The sequence below is a fragment of the Thunnus albacares genome, chromosome 22, assembly GCF_914725855.1.
Source record: "Thunnus albacares chromosome 22, fThuAlb1.1, whole genome shotgun sequence".
In the NCBI taxonomy this organism is placed as follows: Eukaryota; Metazoa; Chordata; class Actinopteri; order Scombriformes; family Scombridae; genus Thunnus; species Thunnus albacares.
In genome coordinates, this window is record NC_058127.1 from 19,337,507 (window position 1) to 19,360,132 (window position 22,626).

At 38.9% G+C, this 22,626-nt stretch overlaps 1 protein-coding gene and 1 long non-coding RNA gene across 11 annotated transcripts in view; one reads left to right on the forward strand and one right to left on the reverse strand.

Moving 5' to 3' along the window:
- The window catches only part of mark2b (MAP/microtubule affinity-regulating kinase 2b), a 56,135-nt gene extending 39,154 nt beyond the window's left edge, over positions 1-16,981 (reverse strand). For 4 of the 10 annotated variants that reach the window (XM_044340730.1, XM_044340737.1, XM_044340735.1 and 1 more), the window contains exon 1: positions 15,658-16,951. In XM_044340730.1, the coding sequence (XP_044196665.1) occupies positions 15,658-15,708 (51 nt within the window). In that variant the 5' untranslated portion in view covers positions 15,709-16,951. Of the gene's footprint in view, positions 1-15,657 lie in introns of all 10 variants that reach the window. The other 6 variants (XM_044340731.1, XM_044340732.1, XM_044340728.1 and 3 more) reach the window with 5 other exon arrangements.
- LOC122973323 lies at positions 16,918-20,652 on the forward strand. The gene is made up of 4 exons (XR_006399977.1): positions 16,918-17,003; positions 19,263-19,309; positions 19,994-20,141; positions 20,510-20,652. It is a non-coding gene; the product is annotated as an uncharacterized LOC122973323 (long non-coding RNA).
- Positions 20,653-22,626: the final 1,974 nt, after the last annotated feature.

Consider the following 22,626-nt stretch of genomic DNA (forward strand, 5'->3'; position numbering starts at 1 on the left):
CACCAAGGCTGTGCAGAGCGAGTTTTGGCTGGCCAGTATGCACATATCACTGCACAGGGGACTTTTCTTTCTAAATACATAACTTAATTTTTTGTTATCAATTGTTGTCATTTCAAAAAAAGGACAGCAACAGTCATTGCAATAACAAACACAAAATGTCAGAGTATATAACTACCCCCACTAGGACCACAAAAGGTCATCCCTCCCTCCCACCCATGTGACAACCAGTACCTTCCCCTCCCATCTCACCACAGTTCTACATTACATAGTATATGTATTCATAGATTTACAACAATACAGCAAAGTGCACTTACATACATTATAATGCCATACTTGTACATATTCAAGCCAACAGCTATTTAACAGCTGCTGCTGCAGAGGCCCCCTGTATTCTAGCTATATATTGTTCCATGTGTAGTATGCTCAGAAAAGACATTAGCCATTGTGTATGATTTAATCTTAGAACTAGCTTTGCTGCTGTAAGAGCTGCAAATAAAATATGAGATTTGGAGGCTGACAGATCCAGTGATGACGTATCATTCAAAATCAGCAACCTGGGACAACAGAACAGGGTATACGCACACCCAGTTAATCTGATAAGGTAGAACACACTACTTTCCAGAATGAGGCCACTGCAGGGCACTCCCAGTACATATGAATACATGAGCTCATGAGGAACTCAAGAGTACATAAATGACAGATTTGGGAGGGTATGAGTTTCATGAGGTGGTGTTTTCTAGGAGTCAGGTAAAGTCTATGTAAAAAATGGAAGTGAAAAAGTTTGTGATTAGGGTTTTTAGACGTGCAGTCCAAGTAGTCCCTGACAGTAAACTAGTTTACCTCACTGCCGAGATGGTCTGATGAACAGCGAGAGGACCAGAAGAGGAGTTCAGTGACACAAGATAGAGAGTTTAGAGACTAAACTACTTGTCTGAACATCCACATCCAACATGACATGAAGCTCATGGGTGTATAAAAAAGGCCTCCAGGGCACAGCAGAAGCGCACATGGAAGATCTGAGTTGCAGGTATAGGAAAAATGAAGAGCCAGGTAAATCAATGAAATTTGAAAGTCATTAAACGTTCTGTGAATATCCTCCGAACAGATGTCAGACAGAATATGGATACCTTTATTGCTCCACTGGGGAAATTAAAAAGGTACTCCTCCGGTAAGAAGAGCAAAATTGTGGAAAATGGGACTGTGGGTGTGCCACTTTAACTGAGAGTGAGTAGCTTTCTATACAGTGTGCCAAGTTGATAAAAGGAAAGACATTATCGGGCCCAGTTTAGATTTGGAGCATTTAGGAGACAGATTGGAGTATAGTAAGTCTTTTAGATGATGAGGAGAGGCCAAATATTCCTCTGTAACATTGGGTCTATGCATTGGGGTCAAACAATACACACCTTTCTGAATATTCAAGGGTAGCATCAAACAATTATTTTAATCACTAATTAATCCACTGACTATTTTCTTGATTATATTTAGTCTATAAAATGTTGGGAAAATGGGGAAAAGACATATCACAATTTCCTAGAGCCAAAGTTAATGTCTTCAAATTGCTTGTTTTGTCTGACAAACAGTTCAAGAGTTCACTATCACATAAGACCAAGAAAAGCAGGAAATCTGCACAATTAAGCTGGAACTAATTTAGGTAATTTTGGGCATTTTTGCTTGAAACGACTGTAAAAGAATAGCGTATCTCTTTTCTGTTTATCAGCTCAAAGATTAACTGACTTATTGTTTGAGCTGTATTATATTTTATTACTCTTATGTATTACACATGTGGTCCTATTTTACTATCTTTAATTTTGCAGTTTAATTTAATGACAGCTTAAATACTTAATCATCTTGGATATGTGTTGCCTTTACTATGTTTTTGCCAGTAGATTTTTCTTTCCTTATCTCCAGGCCTGATTTGTTGATTGTTTCTCCAGCAACCATCATTCATGAAGTGAAATATACCTGCGATCTGCTTTGGACCTGCGTTCACCGACTAGAGTGTCTCAGGCCTGTTTCATTGAGTGCAGCCCTTTCTAGTCAGTCTCTGTCATTAGTTGCCCACTGTGTGGAGAGACCATTAGTATAGTGTTTATATCCGGCGCAACATTCAGATCTCCCTCCCAACACAACACACATACACACAAAGTGAAAACTCACTGACATGTTTGCAGCTGAGAGCCATTTACTGCCACACTGCAAACACAAGCATGTGCACATGACCAACACACACACAAGGGAGTAATGCTAATCCAATGCAGTACTGGATGTGTTTTGACTCAAGCCTCATTATCACTGACCTTTAGTAATCTGAGTTCTGGGAGGAAGCCACCGAGATACAACCAGATGGAATTTAACACAGCACAGTTCAGAAAGTAAACCAATGGAGAGTTGCACACAAAGTGCAGCGACACACTAGAGTACAATCAAAAGACAGCCGAACCCAAGTGAACGATGGGGAAAGATCTGCAAAAATGTTACCAACAGAATAGTCAGGAAAAGTAGGGGTAATAGAAGGAGAGGTGCGTTTAAAACACACTCCAAACCAGGCTAAGTTGAAAAAACACCATTTACTACACTGTAAAAAACAAAACACTCTTCAGTCTTTTCTGTTTCATCAACTATCGACCATACATCTGATCAGGCTTCCAGATTATTATTGACTGTTTTTTACCCTAAACTTACCTAACTAGAGATACCACGGTGAGGGAATTTTCCCACAAGTTAATAAACTTTCAGTTTGTAATTGTAGCGTCAATCGTCCAACTAAGTATTGATAGCAAAACGAAGGTGGGGGAAGTTGCCAAGTAATGTAATCGGCATATGTCCAAACACCGCGGCAAGCCTATACCTAACCCTGCAATCACAACTGAGAATCACATTTGGGATTGGTTACTTTATCAGACCTTATTATAGAAGCTGAGCCACTTGTTAGGGGTGTGTGTGTGTGTGTGTAAGTGTCTGTTAACCAAAAACAAATGTGTTTACTAGTTTTGTATTTTCTTTTCATTACTGATATACAGGGCGTAATTTCACAAGACCACCATACTCTAATTATACAAATTAAAAATATTACAGCTCTTCTGCTGAATTTGCAACAAAACTGTTGATGGCTCACTGGCAGCTACTGTTGTTTATGCAGACAGTTTTTTTTTGTTTTTTTTTTAAATACCACATTACAACCTGCTGTTAGCAATTAAATGTAATCACACTGTTCCCTCTCATTTGAAATAATTAACTATAAATTAACTACTCTATCCTGTCCGGTCTAAGGACAATTTCAGTTTGTCAGTGTCGTTTAAACACTGCACTGTGGATGAATTTCAGATTTAACAGGGAAGTAATGACAGACACAGACAATTTTAACCTTAGGGGAAAACCATATCACACTTGATTAAATTTTAGAGCGGCAAACCAATTTATGAGGTTAAACTCAAGGTCTAAACACTTGGACACTGCCAGAGACCATTTTACCCTATTTGATATAACATCGTTATGTTTGGTGTTTTCCTCAAGGTGTGAGGGCTATTTGAGGGGTGGGCTGAGGACAGCTGATTAACAAATTCATTATAAAAGGATAAACTTTACATTGATAATTATCAAAAACACTGCCAAATAAAAATGGCGATTTATGTCAAAACATATTAATGAAAAAATATTATTAAGGGTTAATTTCTCTACAGGTGCAGGTAATTTTAACATAACTCTAGCTTGCATTAATTACAGCTCCAAATACCTGTTTGATCGCTACTACAGTAATTAAGGTCCCTTCCAGATAATCACCTTGTGTTTTAAAGGTTTTTGTTGTTTTTTTTAAAACACAGAACTGTTACTGAATGTAATCAGATTGGCACACTGGGGTTAACCTCATGGATAAAAAACATTTGCAGTGACACAGAGTCCTAATTGGAAGCCTGCACATCTAAAGGAGAAAAAAAAAGAAAAGCCGTTAAGACAATCAGCCCCTGTGAGTTCATTAAAAGAGCGGTTTTAATGACAGCTACATGTAAGCTTACGATTGAGCCTGTAGGCTGCCTTCATGTAACTAATTTTACATGCAACAAGCTGGCAACCTGCTGTTATTTGGCAGAAAGATGAGTGTGAGGAGTATGAAAGAGGAAAGAGGAGTATGTTAACTATACTTGTCTCAATTAATCTTGTTTATTAATTAATCCAATTCATGGGGGATTAACTTGAGCTAATAGCTGATAATACTGTTAAAATAAAACGCTTCTCAAACTTTACTTATCAAACTGCTCTTCAACAATATCTTTGTTATCAGTGCTGCTACTTCAGCTTGGTGCAGTTCTATGAATAGATTTAAGATTTTATGATAGAATTTTAATTATTTATAGTTCTCTGTGTTGGGCATGGTAAAAACCGAGGCAGTGTGCCAGTGATGTGGAGGAAATTCTGATATGACATTACACTTATAGCCTTTATCTATTTACACAACATTTAGAGAAATAAATCCAATATTTATTAGATATTTCTCCTCCATTTCTTGATACCAACCAAACCTTTAAGTGGCACAAACAAGCTCTGAACAAACAGGGTCTTTATTGGATACATAACACAACCAAGTACAAAAGCTCCTGCATTATACTGAAATTTGTGGGTGGGAGGAGACACACACACACACACACACACATACACACACCTCCCAACTATGTCGTGATGGCTGTGTTGCCATGGAGATTTGTCGCTTGCTGAATCCTGCCCTCTATTTCAACGTTGCTTTGTATCTCTTTCATGCCTCCTTCCTTCTCTCTTGCTCCCTCCCTCCTCTTTTTTTTCCTAGCCTTCTATTCGTATGTTTACATTTCTATTTATACTCCACTTTAATGCCAAGATCAGTTTCCAGAAAAAGAAAAAAAAACTGACAGAGAGTTTGCTGTCCTTAAACGGGTACATGTAGTGGTCAGTATTGTGATATTACCATATAGCAGTCAAAGAATCCCTGACACAGTTGTAACTTTTAAGTTATTCTTGATCACCACATTTACCGAATCACACGGGTGCTGGTGAGAAATATTTTTTTGACTGAACTTTTACTGGTGTCCAGGTTGTGCAGTGAAGGTGCACAATGACGAGCGCCAAAGGCAGGAAGTCCCCATGGGGGTTCCGCCCTACCCATGTAATTTTTTTTTTTTTTTTTTTAAATAGTGCAATTTGGTACATTCTGGCCATGATTTTTTATCCCTGGCAAAGGCACCAATGCATGAAAAGTATAAATAAAATTTACCTTCAAAAAGTATGCTACTAGTGATGAAGGAGTCCAATTTCTCTCCTTACTGAACAAAAAACTTGTAGGCCTACTAATTTTAGCTGTCCAACTATACTATACTCTTACTATTTAGAATAAAGGAAAACAAATATCTGTAATTATTATCTTTATCAACTTTAAAAGGCAACCAGAATCTACATCAGTCTGTTAAAGAAAAAAAATGAAATTCTTGTCACTTTCATACTAACATACATGAATGCACACTGACAATACTCCGTATTGGTTCAGTTCTTTATCGATACTTGTATGGATTCTTTTTCATTACTAAATAATTGCTTTTTAAAAAAACAATTAATTCAGAACAGGATTAGAATTTATATTTTAAATATAACTAAATGTTTCTAGAGCAGCAACCGTAGTGTTTACAACAGCAAAGTCACTATATAAACTCAATAATATCTCACTATCTCACAACATGTCAGTAAAATAAACAATATTCCTGACATCACAATACTGAGTGTAGTTTGGAAAGAAAGAACACAGTCATCAGTCATAATCAGTCCTTCCTCCTGTCCTTTGTCCTCCTCCCTCTTCTGCTGAGCTGATTCACTGCTGCAGGTATCACTGGTAGAAAGGAGGGGCTGGTTTGTCTCAGCCAACAACTCAGTTTACAACAATCATCCAAATTTTAAGATACGTGACAAACTAAGCTCAACAGTTGAGACTACATATAGACAGCTTTCATTATAGCTTGTTCGTAACAATTTGCTATTAGCTGAGCTAGCGCGCTGCGAGCAAACAGAGCAGATTGAAATATTGCTTTTCTACATGTTTATGCTTGTTGAACAGGTGTATTGATTAAGTACTGGCTTTTTACTTGTTTTATTGCACTTACAGCAACAAGCATAGGCATTGTCAACTTGAGTAATCTTCAAGTTATCTTCAATTCATCGGTGCTCTGCTGTTCACTGACTTTGCTCGTCTGTGTTGTGTGTGTATGTGGAAGAGCTCAGCCGCAACACAGAGAGCAGAGGAGTGGCTTCAGAGTGATAATAAATTATACCAAAATGTTAAAAAGTACCAATAAAAGAACCGGTAATGTTGGTGCTTATCAATACAAGGGTCTTTGATAATTTAGCCCAGGGGCCCGTTTAATTCCGGGTTTCGGTAGCTATCCTACCGAGAAATATGTGCACATCAAATAAAACTGCCATACCTTTGATTATTTTGAAGAAAACAGATGTATAAATCAATGCATATACAACCATAGGAAGCTGGAACAAGCTTTGATGTCTGTAACAAAGCATCTCTATCCTTTGACATTTAATAGTATACAGAGCGAAAAGCAGAACTAGCAATAAAAATAAAACGGACTATGAGGGAACAAATAATTCACTTTTGATGGAAATCCGTCTGTAGACAGAGCTCTTGCACCCATGCATATCATATAGTAACCCTTACATATACACACCAGTTACTCCTGCAGCCATAGTACTAACTGGAACTACTCGCCAATTACAGGATAATCCCAACAGGGAATAACTTTAGGAGGGCTCATGTGAAACAACCACTCTAATGAGAGGGAAATTAAAAGGACACGTGTCAAAAAGCTGCCAAATGCCTGAGTGAAATGCTACTGCTGTTCTGATTCAACTCGTAATAGAAAGCCAGCTGAATAGGACCAGGGTGTACAGAGTATTATATTGGCAAACGATATAAATAAAATGAATAAATAGCACTTTTTACACTACAGTCACACACATACAGGATATAAGAGGAAAATTTGAATACATGTGCTGCCTCTGTTCAGCAGGGAACAAATTTCCACACAGCTCTACCCAGACGAGGTGAAAACATTTTCATGTATGGGTAAAAATCTTAAGGCACACAGCCTTTAATAAACAGCTTTACTTTTCAGACATTTTCTGGTAGTGCTTGGCTCTAACAATATTACCTTTTGGCATACGCATGCATATATTTTCACATCAAAAAAGTAGATTTTGCAAACCCTGTTTTCTTCTTAAACCTTTTTATATCTTACAAGTTGAATACGCATGCAAGTGTCACATTTGATGGTTTTCACAAAGCTGAGGCTGTCAATTTTTAACTCTGAAGCACAGCAAAAATAGATGTCTGTGACTCACAGTTGTAAATGTCTTTTGGTGACAAAGCAGGGCGTTATTTCATCAGGCTTGTGTTTCAATAATCAATTATGTAACCTCCTGGCAAGGATCACCGCAAAGGAAGTTTAAGATTCAAGGATTCTTTAAAAAAGAGGTCATATTATGCCCCTTTCCAGTTTAATATTTAATTTTTGTGGTCTATGTACAAACATTTGTTTTTATGGTCAAAAAACATCTAGTTGCAGCTGTACAAGCCATGGATGCAGCCCCTCTGTCTCACTCTTGTTTTGTGTCTGCTCATTGCCCCTCTCGTCTGATTGGCTGACTGTTTTCTGAGTGACGCTTGCCCAGGCCAACCACAGGTAACGGATTGTAGCACACAGAGCAAAGGAGAGGAGAGAAACTAGTGTGACCATAAATAACAGCAAAACGCAGTAGAGACTCTCACACTGAGCTGAAGTGAAACTAGTGCACATAAATTAGGTAAACAACAAACATATTTTGTTTCTTTCAGGGGGTGAGGGGAATTCCCGTTTTTGGGGGGGGGGGGGAGCACTGAGCATATAGTTACGACATCACAACCTTACAGAAGTCCAAACGGCTCGCTTAAAGGCACAGTTTCTGAATACGGGCTGTTTGCATTTCTCTGTCACAGTATTTATAAAGCATCTAGAACTGCTTTGTAATGAAAAAAGAAATGGAAATCTCCCTTTCTACTGTATGTCCCCTTTAACATTTAATGTTGTTTAACATTACCTGTAATGGGCAAAAACAGGACCAGCTGAATCAGAACACTGTATATCCCTAACTAGCATGCTCTCGTGACCTCTTTTCAACCTCTGCGGGCCAATATCTAATATACAGCACAGCTAGCATACGCATACAGTATCCATATACTAGCTATACAAACCCTCCACCACACACACGCAGCTAAGTAAATTTGTGAGGGGCCCTTTACTTTAGCAAGGTGGTGTCACACTGGGTCTCAGTTTGCTGTGAATGTAGTGTCGTGTGTTTGTGTTCTGTTGAACTGGATTACCCTAACTCCCTAGGTATGTGTGTGTATATTTGTGTGTGTGTGTGCGTGTGTGTCTCAAACCAATTCAGTGCCCTTGTTAGCTCTGTTGCCGTCACAGTTGGGACACACTGCACAGCATTTCCTTGCGTGCACTCATTGTGCTGCTATGCAACTCTGTGTCTGTGTGTGTGTGTGTGTGCGTGTGCGTGTGTGTGTGTGTGTGTGTGTGCGCGAGAGAGAGAGAGAAAGAAGCAGTGCATGTGAGCCACCAGAGTAAACAGGTCTGTAGCTTTCACTGAGTGTCTGATTCAAAAAGCTGGTGAATACAAGATAGATGAAATACAAGGTTGTAAATTTGTGAATGTGGGCAATTTTGCCCGAAACAAAGGTCACCTGCGCTTATCATAAAAAAAACGAAACATATATATTTACATTTATGAAAGAGAATATCAACCTTAATAAAAAGCAGAGAGATGCAGCAGAATCTAAGTGGCTCACCACTTTGGCTAAACAATTTCCTTTGGGAACCCTTGAATGGTGGTTTTGAGTTTAAATGAATGGTATGATTCATTTTTTGGAATATTAAATCACTGCAAAGACACTGCAAAACAAAAGTCTTAGCAAATTGTATTGCATTTAAACCTAGAAATGTTAAAATGGAAAATACTTAACTGTGTTAGAGGAAGAGTGCCACCAAATTAGATTTTATGTTTTATATGATTACAAATCCTGATTTGTTTTTCAGGATACATTTTCTTAAGCAGCTCAGTTCCAATATCTAATACTTTTCGGGTGTACACTCCATTAATCAAAGATGGGAAATTGTTATCATCATTATTATGGTGGCTCGCTTGTTCCAGCGTGATTTGAATGCCAACTAATTCATTTTAACATTCTGACTGGATTTCTAGATCAGGTCTCGTGTGACTCAGCAGATATTAGAGAGTTGCCACCACTAAGAGGGGTATTAGGACTCAGTATAACTCATAAGAATACAGTTAGGCACCAGTTGGGGCAACTAAAACACCGAAGTAGGTAAATCAAGTTGTGGTGCAAGATACACCACAACAAACACCCCTGACAGAGATCGTCTTAACCTTGGGAAACTCGTTTTGGATGATAGTCAACATTATTACTATTTGATTGCAGGAATGAGTGCGCAAACAATGGCAGCTTGAATATTTGCCACCTACTGTGTACTAAAAAACATGTATTGAAAATGTACTTTTATACAATAACCAACGCAATAATAACTAATATAATACACCAATATGTCTGTTTGATCTGTAGTTTTGTTCTATTTTGTCTTCATTCTTTCAAACTATTCTCCATATGAAAATAAAAAGGTAACAAACTGAAAAAAATATAATAATTAGGTTTTAACTTAATCTCTTCTTTCAAAATGTTTCCAGCTCTCAAAAAGAAATCCAGGTGTTGAAGACAAACTGATATGAGATGACTAAACAGAAAGACAAAATTACACTGAAGGAGAGGGAGAAACCCGCACTCCTACACCTGAATTACGTCAAACCCTTCAAACGGTCTACAGTTAGCTGCCACACCTACCACTTGGCTCAACTGGAAAGGCCTGTTTTACCCTGCTCCCTGAGACAATCCAACATACACACACAAAGCATTGTGGGTTAAACACTCAGGTAGCACCTGCTCATTCTATATTTACGTGTCCACTGGAAATCCAGGTTTATAAACAGACTGATCTCATTAAATCAAAATGTATTTCCAATCTGATTAACAACTAACTGCCTGTATCTGTGTGAGGGAAGAATAAGGGAGTGTTAGTGTGTGCCGGCAAGAACAAATGTGAACGTGATGGAGTGAATGATCTAGCGTGTGTGTGTGTGTGTGTGTGTGTGTGTGTGTGTGTTTGAGGCAGGTTCTCTGTTGCTAGGGCCCTGGCTAGCTTTGTCTTTCTGTTCATCTGCCTAGTGACTGGTCTGGTAAGAAGAGAGGCATAATTTATGGTTTCCTGGGCGTAACGGCAACGTGTACGTGTGTGTGTGAGCGCGTTTGTGCTATAGATTGCTTACACGATGACTCATTCCAGGAGAGGATGAATGAAGAGTGGCAAAAAGGTGAATGCTGGAATACTGAAACATCTTCACCGACATACCTGTGTCAATACGCTCACATTCAGCGCTTCTCTGTCACATCTATATTGAATTTCCAGCTCAGCAGCTTGCTGGGAGATTCTCTGCTCGGCTCACGCACTCCCAAGGTGTCGAGTGAAATATATCAAACTGCTCAACAACACTCATATTTCCAATACAGTGTTTGCTTTGTTTTTGTTGCTGTGGTGCTTGACAGCCTTTTAAATCTGCAGCCGTCCCTGTTTCAGTCCCCATGCAGGTTACAAAAGGTCAGACTGTGATGGACCGGAAACTAGGGCCGAACAATAACAACATTTTTATGTTATGATATTGACATCATAAATGAATGAGTGACTAAATAGTGATGATGTCACAGGGGTTAATTTCTCACCAACCACCGCTTGAGATAAACAATGGTTAGCAGTGGCAAAGACAAAATGGGAGAAAACAGGCCAAAAATCTACAGAAATGTATTGTTACTATACAGTTAATAATTAGAAGTGATCAACCTTAACTGGCAAAAAAGTTAATACTATTTGATATTCTGAGAATGACTTTAGATTACAATTATTGAATCACAAGCAGTATGTTGTTGATTTTTGTTTTTTTGTTGTCTTTCTCATGATGTCATGATGACTTTCAATGGATTAGTAAAATTGAAACAATGAATCATAAAGAATTAGGCTCCATATTGAGCGGACATTTATTAGATCCAGTAACACTCCCGAGGTGAACAAGTAGGACAGAACAATGCGACAGCCTGTGTCACAGTTTCCCGTTAATATGCGGCTTACGAGACTTTAAAAAAGGATTTAAAAAAAAAAAAGAAAAAAAAAAGACTAAATTCTCATGAAGAGAAGTTAAAGCAATGGCTGGTTTTGTGTCAAACAAGAATGCAACTTTGCTGGTCTGCCTATATTTAGTTTTCCCCCCAGATTTTCTTCCTGCTCCTTCTTAATCCTATGATGTTTTTGTTTCCAATTCTTTCTTTTCCGTAATCATTGTTGCTCATGTTGACTACCTTTATTAGATCCCGCAGAAGTCTTAGCACGATAGGAAACACTTGTAGGAGTTTAAACAAGAATGTGAAGGCCTCAGCATTGAATGTCAGCCAGCTGTGGTGTATGAAATGATCCAGGTGAGGTCAGGTGATCCTCCCAATCCCATCTGGTATCGAGCCCTACGATACAATATAATCAAGCTCCCGTCCCTGAGGATTCACACAGAACCAATTCCCATTTTCTCTGCTTGATAAAGTAACCTACATGTGGGACAGCAGGTGAAAGCAGGTTTATAGAGCGTCATTAATATGGTAAAAAAAAAAGAAGAAGAAAAACACTGCAAACTCAGCACACCCAGCAAGGGATGTTCTGAAAGGGACCAATCAGGCTTCTTTTCCGGTTCCTTGTCGTCACTGAGGGACTACAGGTTGCAGGTGCCATTAAGAATGAACCAGCAAGGTAAGACAGGCCTTTTTATATGTGCTATGTGTGTGCTTTTTGGTTTATTTCCTTGTTCTTTGTTTTGTTTTTTTTTTTAACTGTGTTGGAAGTTGTTAAACCCAATGTAGACATTAAAATCAAGTAGAAAGAGGTCCTAAATATAGTTTAGCTAGTTTTTCATTTATTCTACATCACTTCTACAATGAGGAAATTACTCAGTTGAACAAATTAATGGTTCAAATCCATCACACATCGATGCAGGGAGGATCCAGCTTGTTTGGCTAGTGTGCAACTACCCAAACAATGAAATGGAGGATGAAGTAACAATTGAAGAGGCAGACCAGTATTTCTAGCTGCATTAGTCTTTTCAGAAGACGTGGCTCAATGAATAGAGAGGGAACATTGTAAAACAGGAAATCAGACAATCAAGTGATCATGTCTGGGGAAGTGGACAAAGAGTACAAACCTACAGTAAGCATGTTCACAACATACTGAGAAACAAAGCTCCATTTTGGACAAATCTGCTACAATAATTTAATATGATTTCTGGAAAAAAAAAAAAAAAAATCTGCTTTGTACTTTAATGAGTTTGCTTTCTCACTATTTCTCACACTGATAACGAGTGTCATATTCAAATAAGTTCCTAAAACTAACCGGCAGTACCAAAACTTGTGTAACATAGTAACATGTCAGGTCAAAGCCACTCAACATATCTGCCATTTCACACTGTCAGAAAAATGTCACAAGCACCTCTCTGAATTAGGCAGCTCTCTGATAATGTATGCCCAGAAACTGTTAATGATGACAGTACGGTAGTGTGTCTTGATGAGTGACTTTTATTCCACAAACTCCCCATACTTTCATAACCATTAACTCACAACTTAGTTTGCCAGTCATGTGCAACACGGGCTTGCAATCTTTCCAGCCAAGTCAGATAATTCACAATCAGGTTAACTCGGTGTCAAGTATTAAAATTAAAAGCAAGCTCGTTCCAGTCAAGCAGTCTTTTTGCAAATACAAGTTGGGAGTATTCAGAGAATATCTGCTTTTACTGAATGGCACACAGACTAATCAAATCAAAATACACACTTAAGTCTCAGGGACAGTCATGTCCACACTCAGCCCGCCTTCTTGTCCAGTGCCATTTTGTCCTGTATCTTGAGACCCGACACCAAAGGCTTTCTATACATGGCCTTTAAAACAGACTGTGTTTGTGTGGCAGTATCCATCCGTGACCTTTTGCCTACAAACCTAGTTAAGAACTTGCCATGACCCCAAACTTTTTTCTTTCACCCCTAAATCCTCACTAGGTGCTGTTGGATGAGTAAGAGCGCATTCAGACCGACAATAGTACAACAGCAAAACACCACAAGGGCTGCGCTGGTACAAGCGTGTTGCTATAGGGCGCACACACAGGGTATACCAGGACGTTCAGTTTGAGCAGGTATTAATTACCAACACACACAACTTAAGTTTCACACTCTTTCAGGCCTGACTGTACAAGTATGAAAAGTTATCAGACAGTATATCTTATACATCTGCCTGTGGCTTGTGCCACAATGCTTCACACCTCTGCAGGGGAAAACACTCTGCTCTCATTGAATTAAATGAGGAAGTTAGCTAATATTAAAGGTCAATGCTAACATGTTTGGACAAGTGCACGTTATACCAATATGTTCAAAAGACACCAAACATTGACTTTTACATCAACCTTAAAAATCCCACTGGAAATATCACGGCCCTGTGTGTCTTTATGAGTCAACTACAGACTATATCAAAGACTTAATCAACTGTTGTTTCTGACCTCTGCTCCAGGTATGGGTGTAGCCATGTAGTATGTGTGTGTCACCATGTGTGTGCGTTTATTAGCCTACACCTATCTACATACTGGCCTAGCTGTCGGTCTGCTTTCCTGTATAATCTTAACGGAAGCAGTGATCCATTGCGTGGGACAAGCCAACACACACACACACACACACACACACACACACACACACACACAGGCACACGCAGTGAGATCATGGTATCAACAGACAACTTCCGTCAGCATTTATTTATACAAGAAGCAAAGGCAGACAAAATCTTTGAACCTTTGAGTCTCAGACACCTAGAAGTTTCCCTATTGGCTGGTAAGAGCAGATCTGCAGTCTGGCTGCCACTTACACACCTGGGTTGGGCTTTTTTCAGGTAGAAAAATGTTTGACTGAGGGTGCAACTCTTGACAGATTGAAAGGTGCGATTTAATAATTATTCAACATGTTATACTTCTTGTTTTTTTTTTTTACCAACCTGTCATTTTGTGAGAACTATTTACCACATTTGCCATAATGAAAAAAAACTTGAAGATAGTTCAAGTAGATCTTAACTTATTTTGCTACACTCAAAGCCAATGACCAACTGCTTAAACAATCCATCACACCACCACCACAGCTACATTCACACACCTACAGACACTCGAGCACCATAAATATAGAAATGAGTTTAGCTTCACACAGGTGCTGACATCATCCTCTGGCTACACTGTCAACATGTAGACACACAAACGCAGTATTTTCCATCCAATGCTCTCGAGAGATTTTTTCACATGATACTTGTCAACAGCTGTCCAAGCTTTTCAGGTCATTGTCTGTATTGGAAACAAAAATGGTTTTCGTGTGAGCATGCATGGCTTTTGTTCATAATTACAATCAAGCTTCAGTTATAACGTTCTACAAGATTAAGACAGATATTGTGGTCATGGAAGCAGAGGCCTTGTTCCAGCTTTCTAATAATGATTTACAGATAACTATTTTTAAACTTTAAAGCACACTACCAATGTGGTTCTCTAATCAACTAGATGGAGACATGAAACACACGATCTTTTTTAACATCTCCTCATTCAATCCTTGACTATTTTCAGACTCGTATAGATGAAATGGTATTTATAGTGCGTTTGATGCCCCTCATTCACCAAAACCAGACGTGACAGTTACAGCTAAACACCTGTAAAAGCCAAGGGGGCTCCTTGGAAACCATTGACAACAATGCCACTAATTTTAAATCTACATCTGTTTTACGAGTTCTCTGGAACCCTCCAATGATCCTTAAGGGTACTGTGTGCCATTAGTTTATTAAAACCAAAAACTCAGAAAGCCATTTCTATTATAACACAGGGACCAATGCTGCTTCTTTGAAATGACAAACAGCAGGTTCTTATAGCTTTGTGAAATATTCAAGGGTCCCATGTCAACACTGTCGATCACAAACACAAGAGACCACCACTACAGAGGATTTCAAGACCATACATGCACTATAAAAGTTCAAGATCAATATTCTAAATTAAAAACTTAGTTCTCAACATTCAGGCTAATATGTGGATGTTGGTCTTCTGTATTATCAACTATGTGCGATTCACAGGGAGCTGGCTGACAAGAGTGTTCTATCTTGCAACAGGTCAAAGCGATGAAAAGTCAAGGAGGAGGACATGCCCTAACACACAGACTAAATAGAAACCTAAATTTGTTCCTTCTATTCTGCAAGGAGTGGGAAATCCAGTGTGAGTGCGTAGGCAAGTTGGTGAATCACTGCTGTGTGGCAAAGAAAACAGAGACAAAAAAAAGCAAAGAGACAATCACAGTCTGTGGAAGGCCAAACAAGGGCCTCTCTCTCCAAAGCAGGAAATAATTCCAACTGAAAGAGATTTTATGGCTTAACAACAACTATAACATTATTTTTGGAGGATTAACTTAGTTGTGCATCTTACCTGCCCGGCTGAATTTTCTATGACTTGCACCAGCGGGATCCTTGTTGACATTTTTCAAAGACTTGAGAGTTGCCAAAAAAAGAGGGGGAAAGGAACAGTGAAACAAAAGCCACTCTTCAGTGTCTACTGTGCATTTAAAACTTTTGTAGCTGGTGGTAGAGAGAAATTGCCAACAGTGCTAGCCAGCCAGCTAGCAGCAGCAACGACAGATAGCCCGTGAATCAACAAGTTGAATCCCACATCAGCGGCTAGCCAAGTTAGCTAGCTAGAAACTAGCTCGCAGCAACCGCACGTCCCATGTTTGTCAACAAGCACAAAACAGGAAAAAAAAGCAAATGTCCTCTTTATTTTTTGAAAACATTCAGTTCACAATTTGCGTTTAACAGCGTCGAAGACAGCCAGCTAGCTTGAGGAAAAGTTGGGCAACGGTTGCATTGAACAAGACACGGTTCAATTAGGTGGCTAGCATGCTAACCAGTAAAGACTGCTAACCAACGTCTGTCGCCAAAATCTACACCAAATATTTATCCGGTGTGTCGTTTTTTTTAACGCGGGCTCGTCGCCTTTTTTCTCTCTTGTTTTCTCTCTGTTGTTACAGAGATGTTTTTTTTCCTTTTGAAGCTTTTGAAGCCAGGTCCGAGGGGCTCTACAAACTTTCAGGCCAAAGTTTTATTCCCGGCGAGGTTTCGAGCTTCTCGCCAACTCGCCCAAAAACAAGTCAAAATGTTCCCAAAGAGATATCCAGGTGAGGAGGGGTATCCACGAAATAAAAGCGGCAGCACCGTGTAAAAACGGTAACATGGCAGGTGAGAGTTAATTTGTGGCGCTAGCTAACAGGCCGTGTAGCTAATTCAGTGTTTCTCTCGAAGGAAAGCTAGTTAGCTGATCCTCCAGCGGCCACACAGCGACCCACAAAACTCAACATCCACGGAAATCACCGGCTCTCTTCCTTCGGTTGCGTGATTGGAATAAGGTCGTTCACCGCTGCTGCACTGCAGTGAGGCGGTGTAACGTTAACGTTACCAGCTCGTCCTGTCGCTACACCGACTGCTGTTATCCCCGCGAGCAGCCGATTGAAGACAGGGTCATCAAGTTGTAAAAATCCATTATCGGTTAACTGGAGGGTTTCTTGTCAAGAGAGTCACGGAGAGGCGAGGAGCTGCTGCAGTCTATGCGCACGATCCTGCCCTGATACCGGAACAAGCCCGCGGTAACATGGCTGCTACTTCGCTTGCACCACGACTGAAGGAGGAGGATCGGGGAGGATCGGGGAGGGGGGTTCGTGCTGCGGCTCGGCTTCACTCGGCTGTTTCTGGAACGTTTACCGGTGACCGCGATTCCTCCAGGTTGGTACTTCTTTCTTCTGTTTTATGGCGGGTTGCAACCAGCGTTCAGGCTGATTTATGGTAGGTCGCTCGACACTTTTGATAAGTGTCGCTCGACAGAAATGACGTATTTTCGGCAGAAAAAAAGTGTCGCTCGACACTTTTCTTTTATATCGCGCACCTGGAGAATTTTGTTATGTCGCGGACACCGTCATATTTTGTAGCGCAATGTGATTGGGTAATGTTCCTAACGTCGCCATGGAGATTGTAGTTTTCACTGAACTTCCTTATTGATATGTTGGTCTATAACTTCAGATAACTTGTAACGTCCTTTTTTAATTAGTCCTGTTGTGGATGATTTAATGTAACTAAACAAGCACACTGGAGGATAGGGTCTGGTTACCATGGAGACGACTAAAACCTTTCGCCGAAGCATAAATTGAAGACGTCGCGCGACTTTTTAATTTCTGTTGAGCGACACTAATCAAAAGTGTCGAGCGACCTACCATAAATCAGCCTGTTTACATACCGCCACCCAGTATGTTGGAGTGTGAACCAGAGTTATTTGCCACCTTAAACAATCAAACACAAGAAAATAAAAATAAATAAAGTACTAAAGAGTACTAAATTCTTTTATCAGTCTAGTTTCTTTCAAATAGTGGACCAGACTGCCTAACCTGATGGCAAATACATTTTTTTAGACTCAGTTCTTCCACTATAAGCTTCCCGTTTCTCGTTCTGGGGAGTATTTTTTGCAGTGGCAAACTATATGCTCCACTCAGTCTTCTATTTGACAGTGCTCACATAATCCTGAGGGATGTTTGTCTATTAAGTGCAGTGTTTTATTAAGTCTGGTGTGTCTGACCTTCAGCCTTGTTAACATGTGCTCCTCTTAACTGACCTCACTTCTGGCTGTACTGCATAAAGGTGTCATCCTGTGTTTCTCCAGGTAGGTGGGTGGCAGGTGCACTCCAAGTATAGATTCTCTATTTTCTTCATCCCCTCCAGACATGTTTTAAGATTTATGTGTATAAAATACTCTTAAAATTACATCTACTCCTTCTCCCTCATTGAAAAATTCAAAATCTATAAATATGCAAATATTGCTTATTTCAAAAGTTTCACTGCTGGACACACAATATCTCCTACTTCACTATTAAGTCACTTCACAGCGTTTGTGCACTGGAGGCAAAAAAGTTTCCACATCACACTTGTGTAAGTTGAATATTGGACCAGGATTGGCTTCTAAACTATTTGGGATGTCACAAATCATGCTCTTAGTCCCCTTAAAAATGAGTTTTCAATGAGCACAGATAAATTTTCCACTTTCAGCAGATGAATGTGAAAACAAACTCTGCACAGTGAAGCTCAAACATTCAACTGCAGGAACAAGAAGAAAAACACATTTCTGAGTGAAGGGGGATTTTTCCAGCAACATATCCGATCTCATGTAAATACACACTGCATTTGTGAATTTAAATATTTATAATCAAGGCTTCACTGCATGTAAATTACTTTTGGGCAGTTTTATTACTTGTTGTTGTTGTTTGGAAATTGACACCAATAAAGCACAATATCATCTTGAACCTGTGTAATTATGTAATATTGTGACCCTGTCTTGCAATGCAGCAGTGTCCAAATCCGCACCTTTACACCATTGTGCATTGCATTCAACCTCCACTGTTACATAATTAAATTATTTATTGTACGTCACATTAAATTTTTACTCTTGTCACCTTCATATATTTCAATACACTTCACTTCATCCAGATTTATATCCCATTTTAAAACTATTATTATTCCATTCTGTGAAGAGATTTTAAATTTGTCATTTAATTTTAATATTACTTTGTTTATTTCATTATTATTATTACCTTTTGTTCTATTGTTATTCTTCTATGTGGTGTTTGTGGGAGTAAATGTCATTTACGTGGCTAATGCGTGGCTAATAAAGAGAAACTGATGTATTACTTTAGTTTCTTAGTGTTCACATGGTGCAAACATTCTTAAAGAAAGCGTTTCTGGAGAACTGAATGGTTTCTGAAAAAATAAGCAAAATAAAATAAAGCTGCCATCTACAGTGTGCTGTGTGTACTTGATGGGAACTTGCAGGCAACAGGGACACCAGCAGATTTTTGCACCAGTGCCTCCTAGAAGTTAATCCATCCATGTTAAAAATATCATAGTATCAAATTTGATGTTACATGTGAATAACTAAAAGTCACCAGCAGTCATAAAAATGTAATTACCAGTATGTAATTGTTTTTTTTTTGTGTAAAGGTGGTGATGATTCAAAGGGGGACACAGCTGGGGAAAGCCCACATGAGGTTGTATGAAAGGACAACACTGCAAAGCAGAGTCTTTTTAGATCTGTTTCATATATAAACATGCACACACTCACTCACACATCTCTTTTTCCTCTTTCCGCTTCTGTCTGGACTCTCCAGTTCTGTGGGTGATTTCTGCAGGGTTTCCCAGACATTTGTACAATGTAGTCACATCCCTGTTTTCTTTCACCTCTAACACATTTAGTTTTTCCCTTTTATACCTCAGACAATCCAGTCTTTTATACATATTCTCAAACATCCGTCCGGCATGTCAGGGCAAAAAATAAAGGGACGGCCCACCTTGTGGTTTTTTTCCCACATTCATGCATCCACAGTGTTAAACTACTTTATAGCTGTTTGGACATGACTATAAAATATGAATACATTGCACATCATCAAGTGGTACATTACCATAATATGCAATAGATGAATCTGTGGGTAAACACAAAGAAAAATTGAAATAAACAATTAAAACTCAAAATATTAAATGAATAAATCTTTTTTTCTTTTAAAGTCTCTGAGAGTCTTTACTGTCAACAGTTTTCTGTGCACACTCAGCATTTTTTTTTAGGTGTTATTCATTTTTTTTTATTTAGATTTGATCTTCTTCCCTATTTTTTCACTGAAACTCTTTGCCATCACACATGTAAGTGTCATTTGTAAATATGCACTCATGCTATCCAGGAGTCTGACTGTGAGTTGCTGACAGCTGGCTTAGACATTTCCAAGTTACTTAGCAACAGCCGCGGACTGACGAAGACAATATGGCAGCCGTTGGAAGTGGCAGCGTCTGAACCCTTGTCAATCAACAGGACTGCTGGGACCAGTCATGGTACAGAATTTTCACCATTTGCACAATGAAAGGATGTTATGGAGAAAATACAAAAAAGAAAAAGAAAAAAAAAAGAAATCAGGAAATGAAGGATGTATGAGAGGCTTGTTGGTAATGACTGGGAGAGCATCCAACTGGCAGGATTTCCCGATGAATCAAGGGAAAATCACATCCCTGATGATGGAGGGAGTGTACTCAAGGCACGGTTACAGGAGACAAACACCTCTGTTTTCAGCGCATACCAGTGTGCCCATTTCATTAACAGCCTTGTTACTGTACCACAGAGAGTCACGTGTGACTCATCTATCAATAAACACTTAAACCAACTCAACTGACCTGGCAAAATATTTCCTCTTTTTCTTTTTCAGTACATTGGAGCAGGTCCAATTTGATGGTGGATCACAGGAGAGCTCGTGTCACCCCTATTGTACGCTGCTTTGTGTTCAGCTCTTTGTGAAAAATATCAGGAAATACCACAACCATCATATTATTTTTTTAATAAATAATGAACATACAGTATGAACTCGTTGACTCCACATTTTTGAACATGGGCAGCTTGAGTAAGAGGTTTATTGCAGAGGAAATCATGCTTAAGTGTCGCCATCTGCAGGATGTCTGAATATATCACAGAGTATCATCTATCTATAACTATCTATCTGTCTATGAATACAGTTTAAAAATATATCCTATTCTGAGACTGTTTCCTGCTGTGAGTCCCATAAATATTTGGACACAAACACTTTTTGGCTGAAGCTCTCCTACTTTGCTGTGGAGAAGAAACAACACAGTGAGTAGGAGGCTGAAATGCAGACTGTTAATTGCAGCTGATTAGATGATATTTTAAGTCTCATTGGACGAACATTAAAAAAAACAACATACCAGCCTTTTTTTATCTCCAGTCCCCTGTTTCATGGTGCCAAATGTATCTGGCCAGATTGAGACTGTAATAACAGTTATTTTTAATATGTAGCCAATAATTTTCTCTGTAGAGGCTGGCAGCGTCTAAACATCACCAGACTTTTGATACATGATGGTCAGACTCTTTTTTCCTGTCTTTTTGCTTTTCAATTAATCCCTTTTTTAAATCCAGCTCGGTCCAACTGTATGTAGATCTTGATTACTGTGACACCCAATTAAAACCGCACCAAAACGCTCTGTCACATTGTCACAAATATGATCTAAATGCATTGAAGCGTGAACCACCCAGCTGTTAGCAGTCACTTCACTTTCAGTGACCAAATAATTCACCAGTAAGTCTGTAAGTGACAAAAGAGAAGCTGTTTTGGTGACATATTTTAAGAATATGGTAATAAAGGCTTAATTTTATTATGTCTACAGTGTCATCTTTCTCACTTTTATTTAGACATCAATAAAAGCAACTTGAATTTTAATTGACCCCAGTAGTTGTATTTGATCACATTGTAATTGTATGTATTACAGTATATTCAACTGTGTTTATATGAGAGGTGGCAAAATGGATAAAATCCTCATAAAACCCTCCTAGTATATGTAATTTTATATCCTAACAGTGACTTATTTAACAATATAATACATTATCTGGAAAATCAATTAAGATTTTATGGATGAAATAATCAGAGAGGAAGGACCGTAGGTGTTGATATACAAGACTTACTGGACATGATGACAGAAGAAGACTCGATGCAAGGCCAGCAGAGAGAAGAGAGTAGAGCGCACACGCATAAAATCAGTCAGTGCACAAAGTAGAAGGATCATCTGTCTTTAGTCTAATTCATGGCTCAGCAGTCTAAAAGAGTAAAAATCCTTCACCAGGTAATTCAGAAGGTGCTGACTCACAGCGTGGGCAAAATCACAATCAGAAATACTTTATTGATCCCAGAGGGGGAAGTGGGTCATGATACAGTTGCTCACATTCTACAAGAGAAATATATATATATGTAAGATAGTGGAAATGATAAGAAAATAGAAAGTAAGGAAAATAAAAACATGTCAAATATGTGTATCATACAATATATAAGTGTAATTAATGAGGGTGAGAAATGGGATCTATAAATGTGTTAAAATGTAATAGTGTAACTAAATAAGAAATATTAGTTGAAATATGCAGTATAAATAAAAAAATAAATATATTTTATATAAATATAAATATAAACCAGAGTATTGCACAGTTGAATTATTGCACAAAAACATTGTGCTGTTAAGTCAGTGCTGCACAGTTGAAAATATAAACGAAGGGGTTATGAAGCTGCTGACACTGGTGAAATAAGTCCAAAGGGCTCGTCTACTGACTCAGAGTGTCTGACACTCCGAGGGAGGAGTTGAAATGTCTGATGGCCACAAGCAGGAACGACTTCCTGTGTCGCTCTGCGGAGCATCTCAGTATAACGAGTCTTGCACTGAATTGACCAGTGTGTTATAGAGTGGGTGGGAGACATTGTCCAAGATGACACATAACTTGGGCAGCATCCTCCAGCTCTAGTCCAGCTCCAGTCCAGTTTGTGGATTT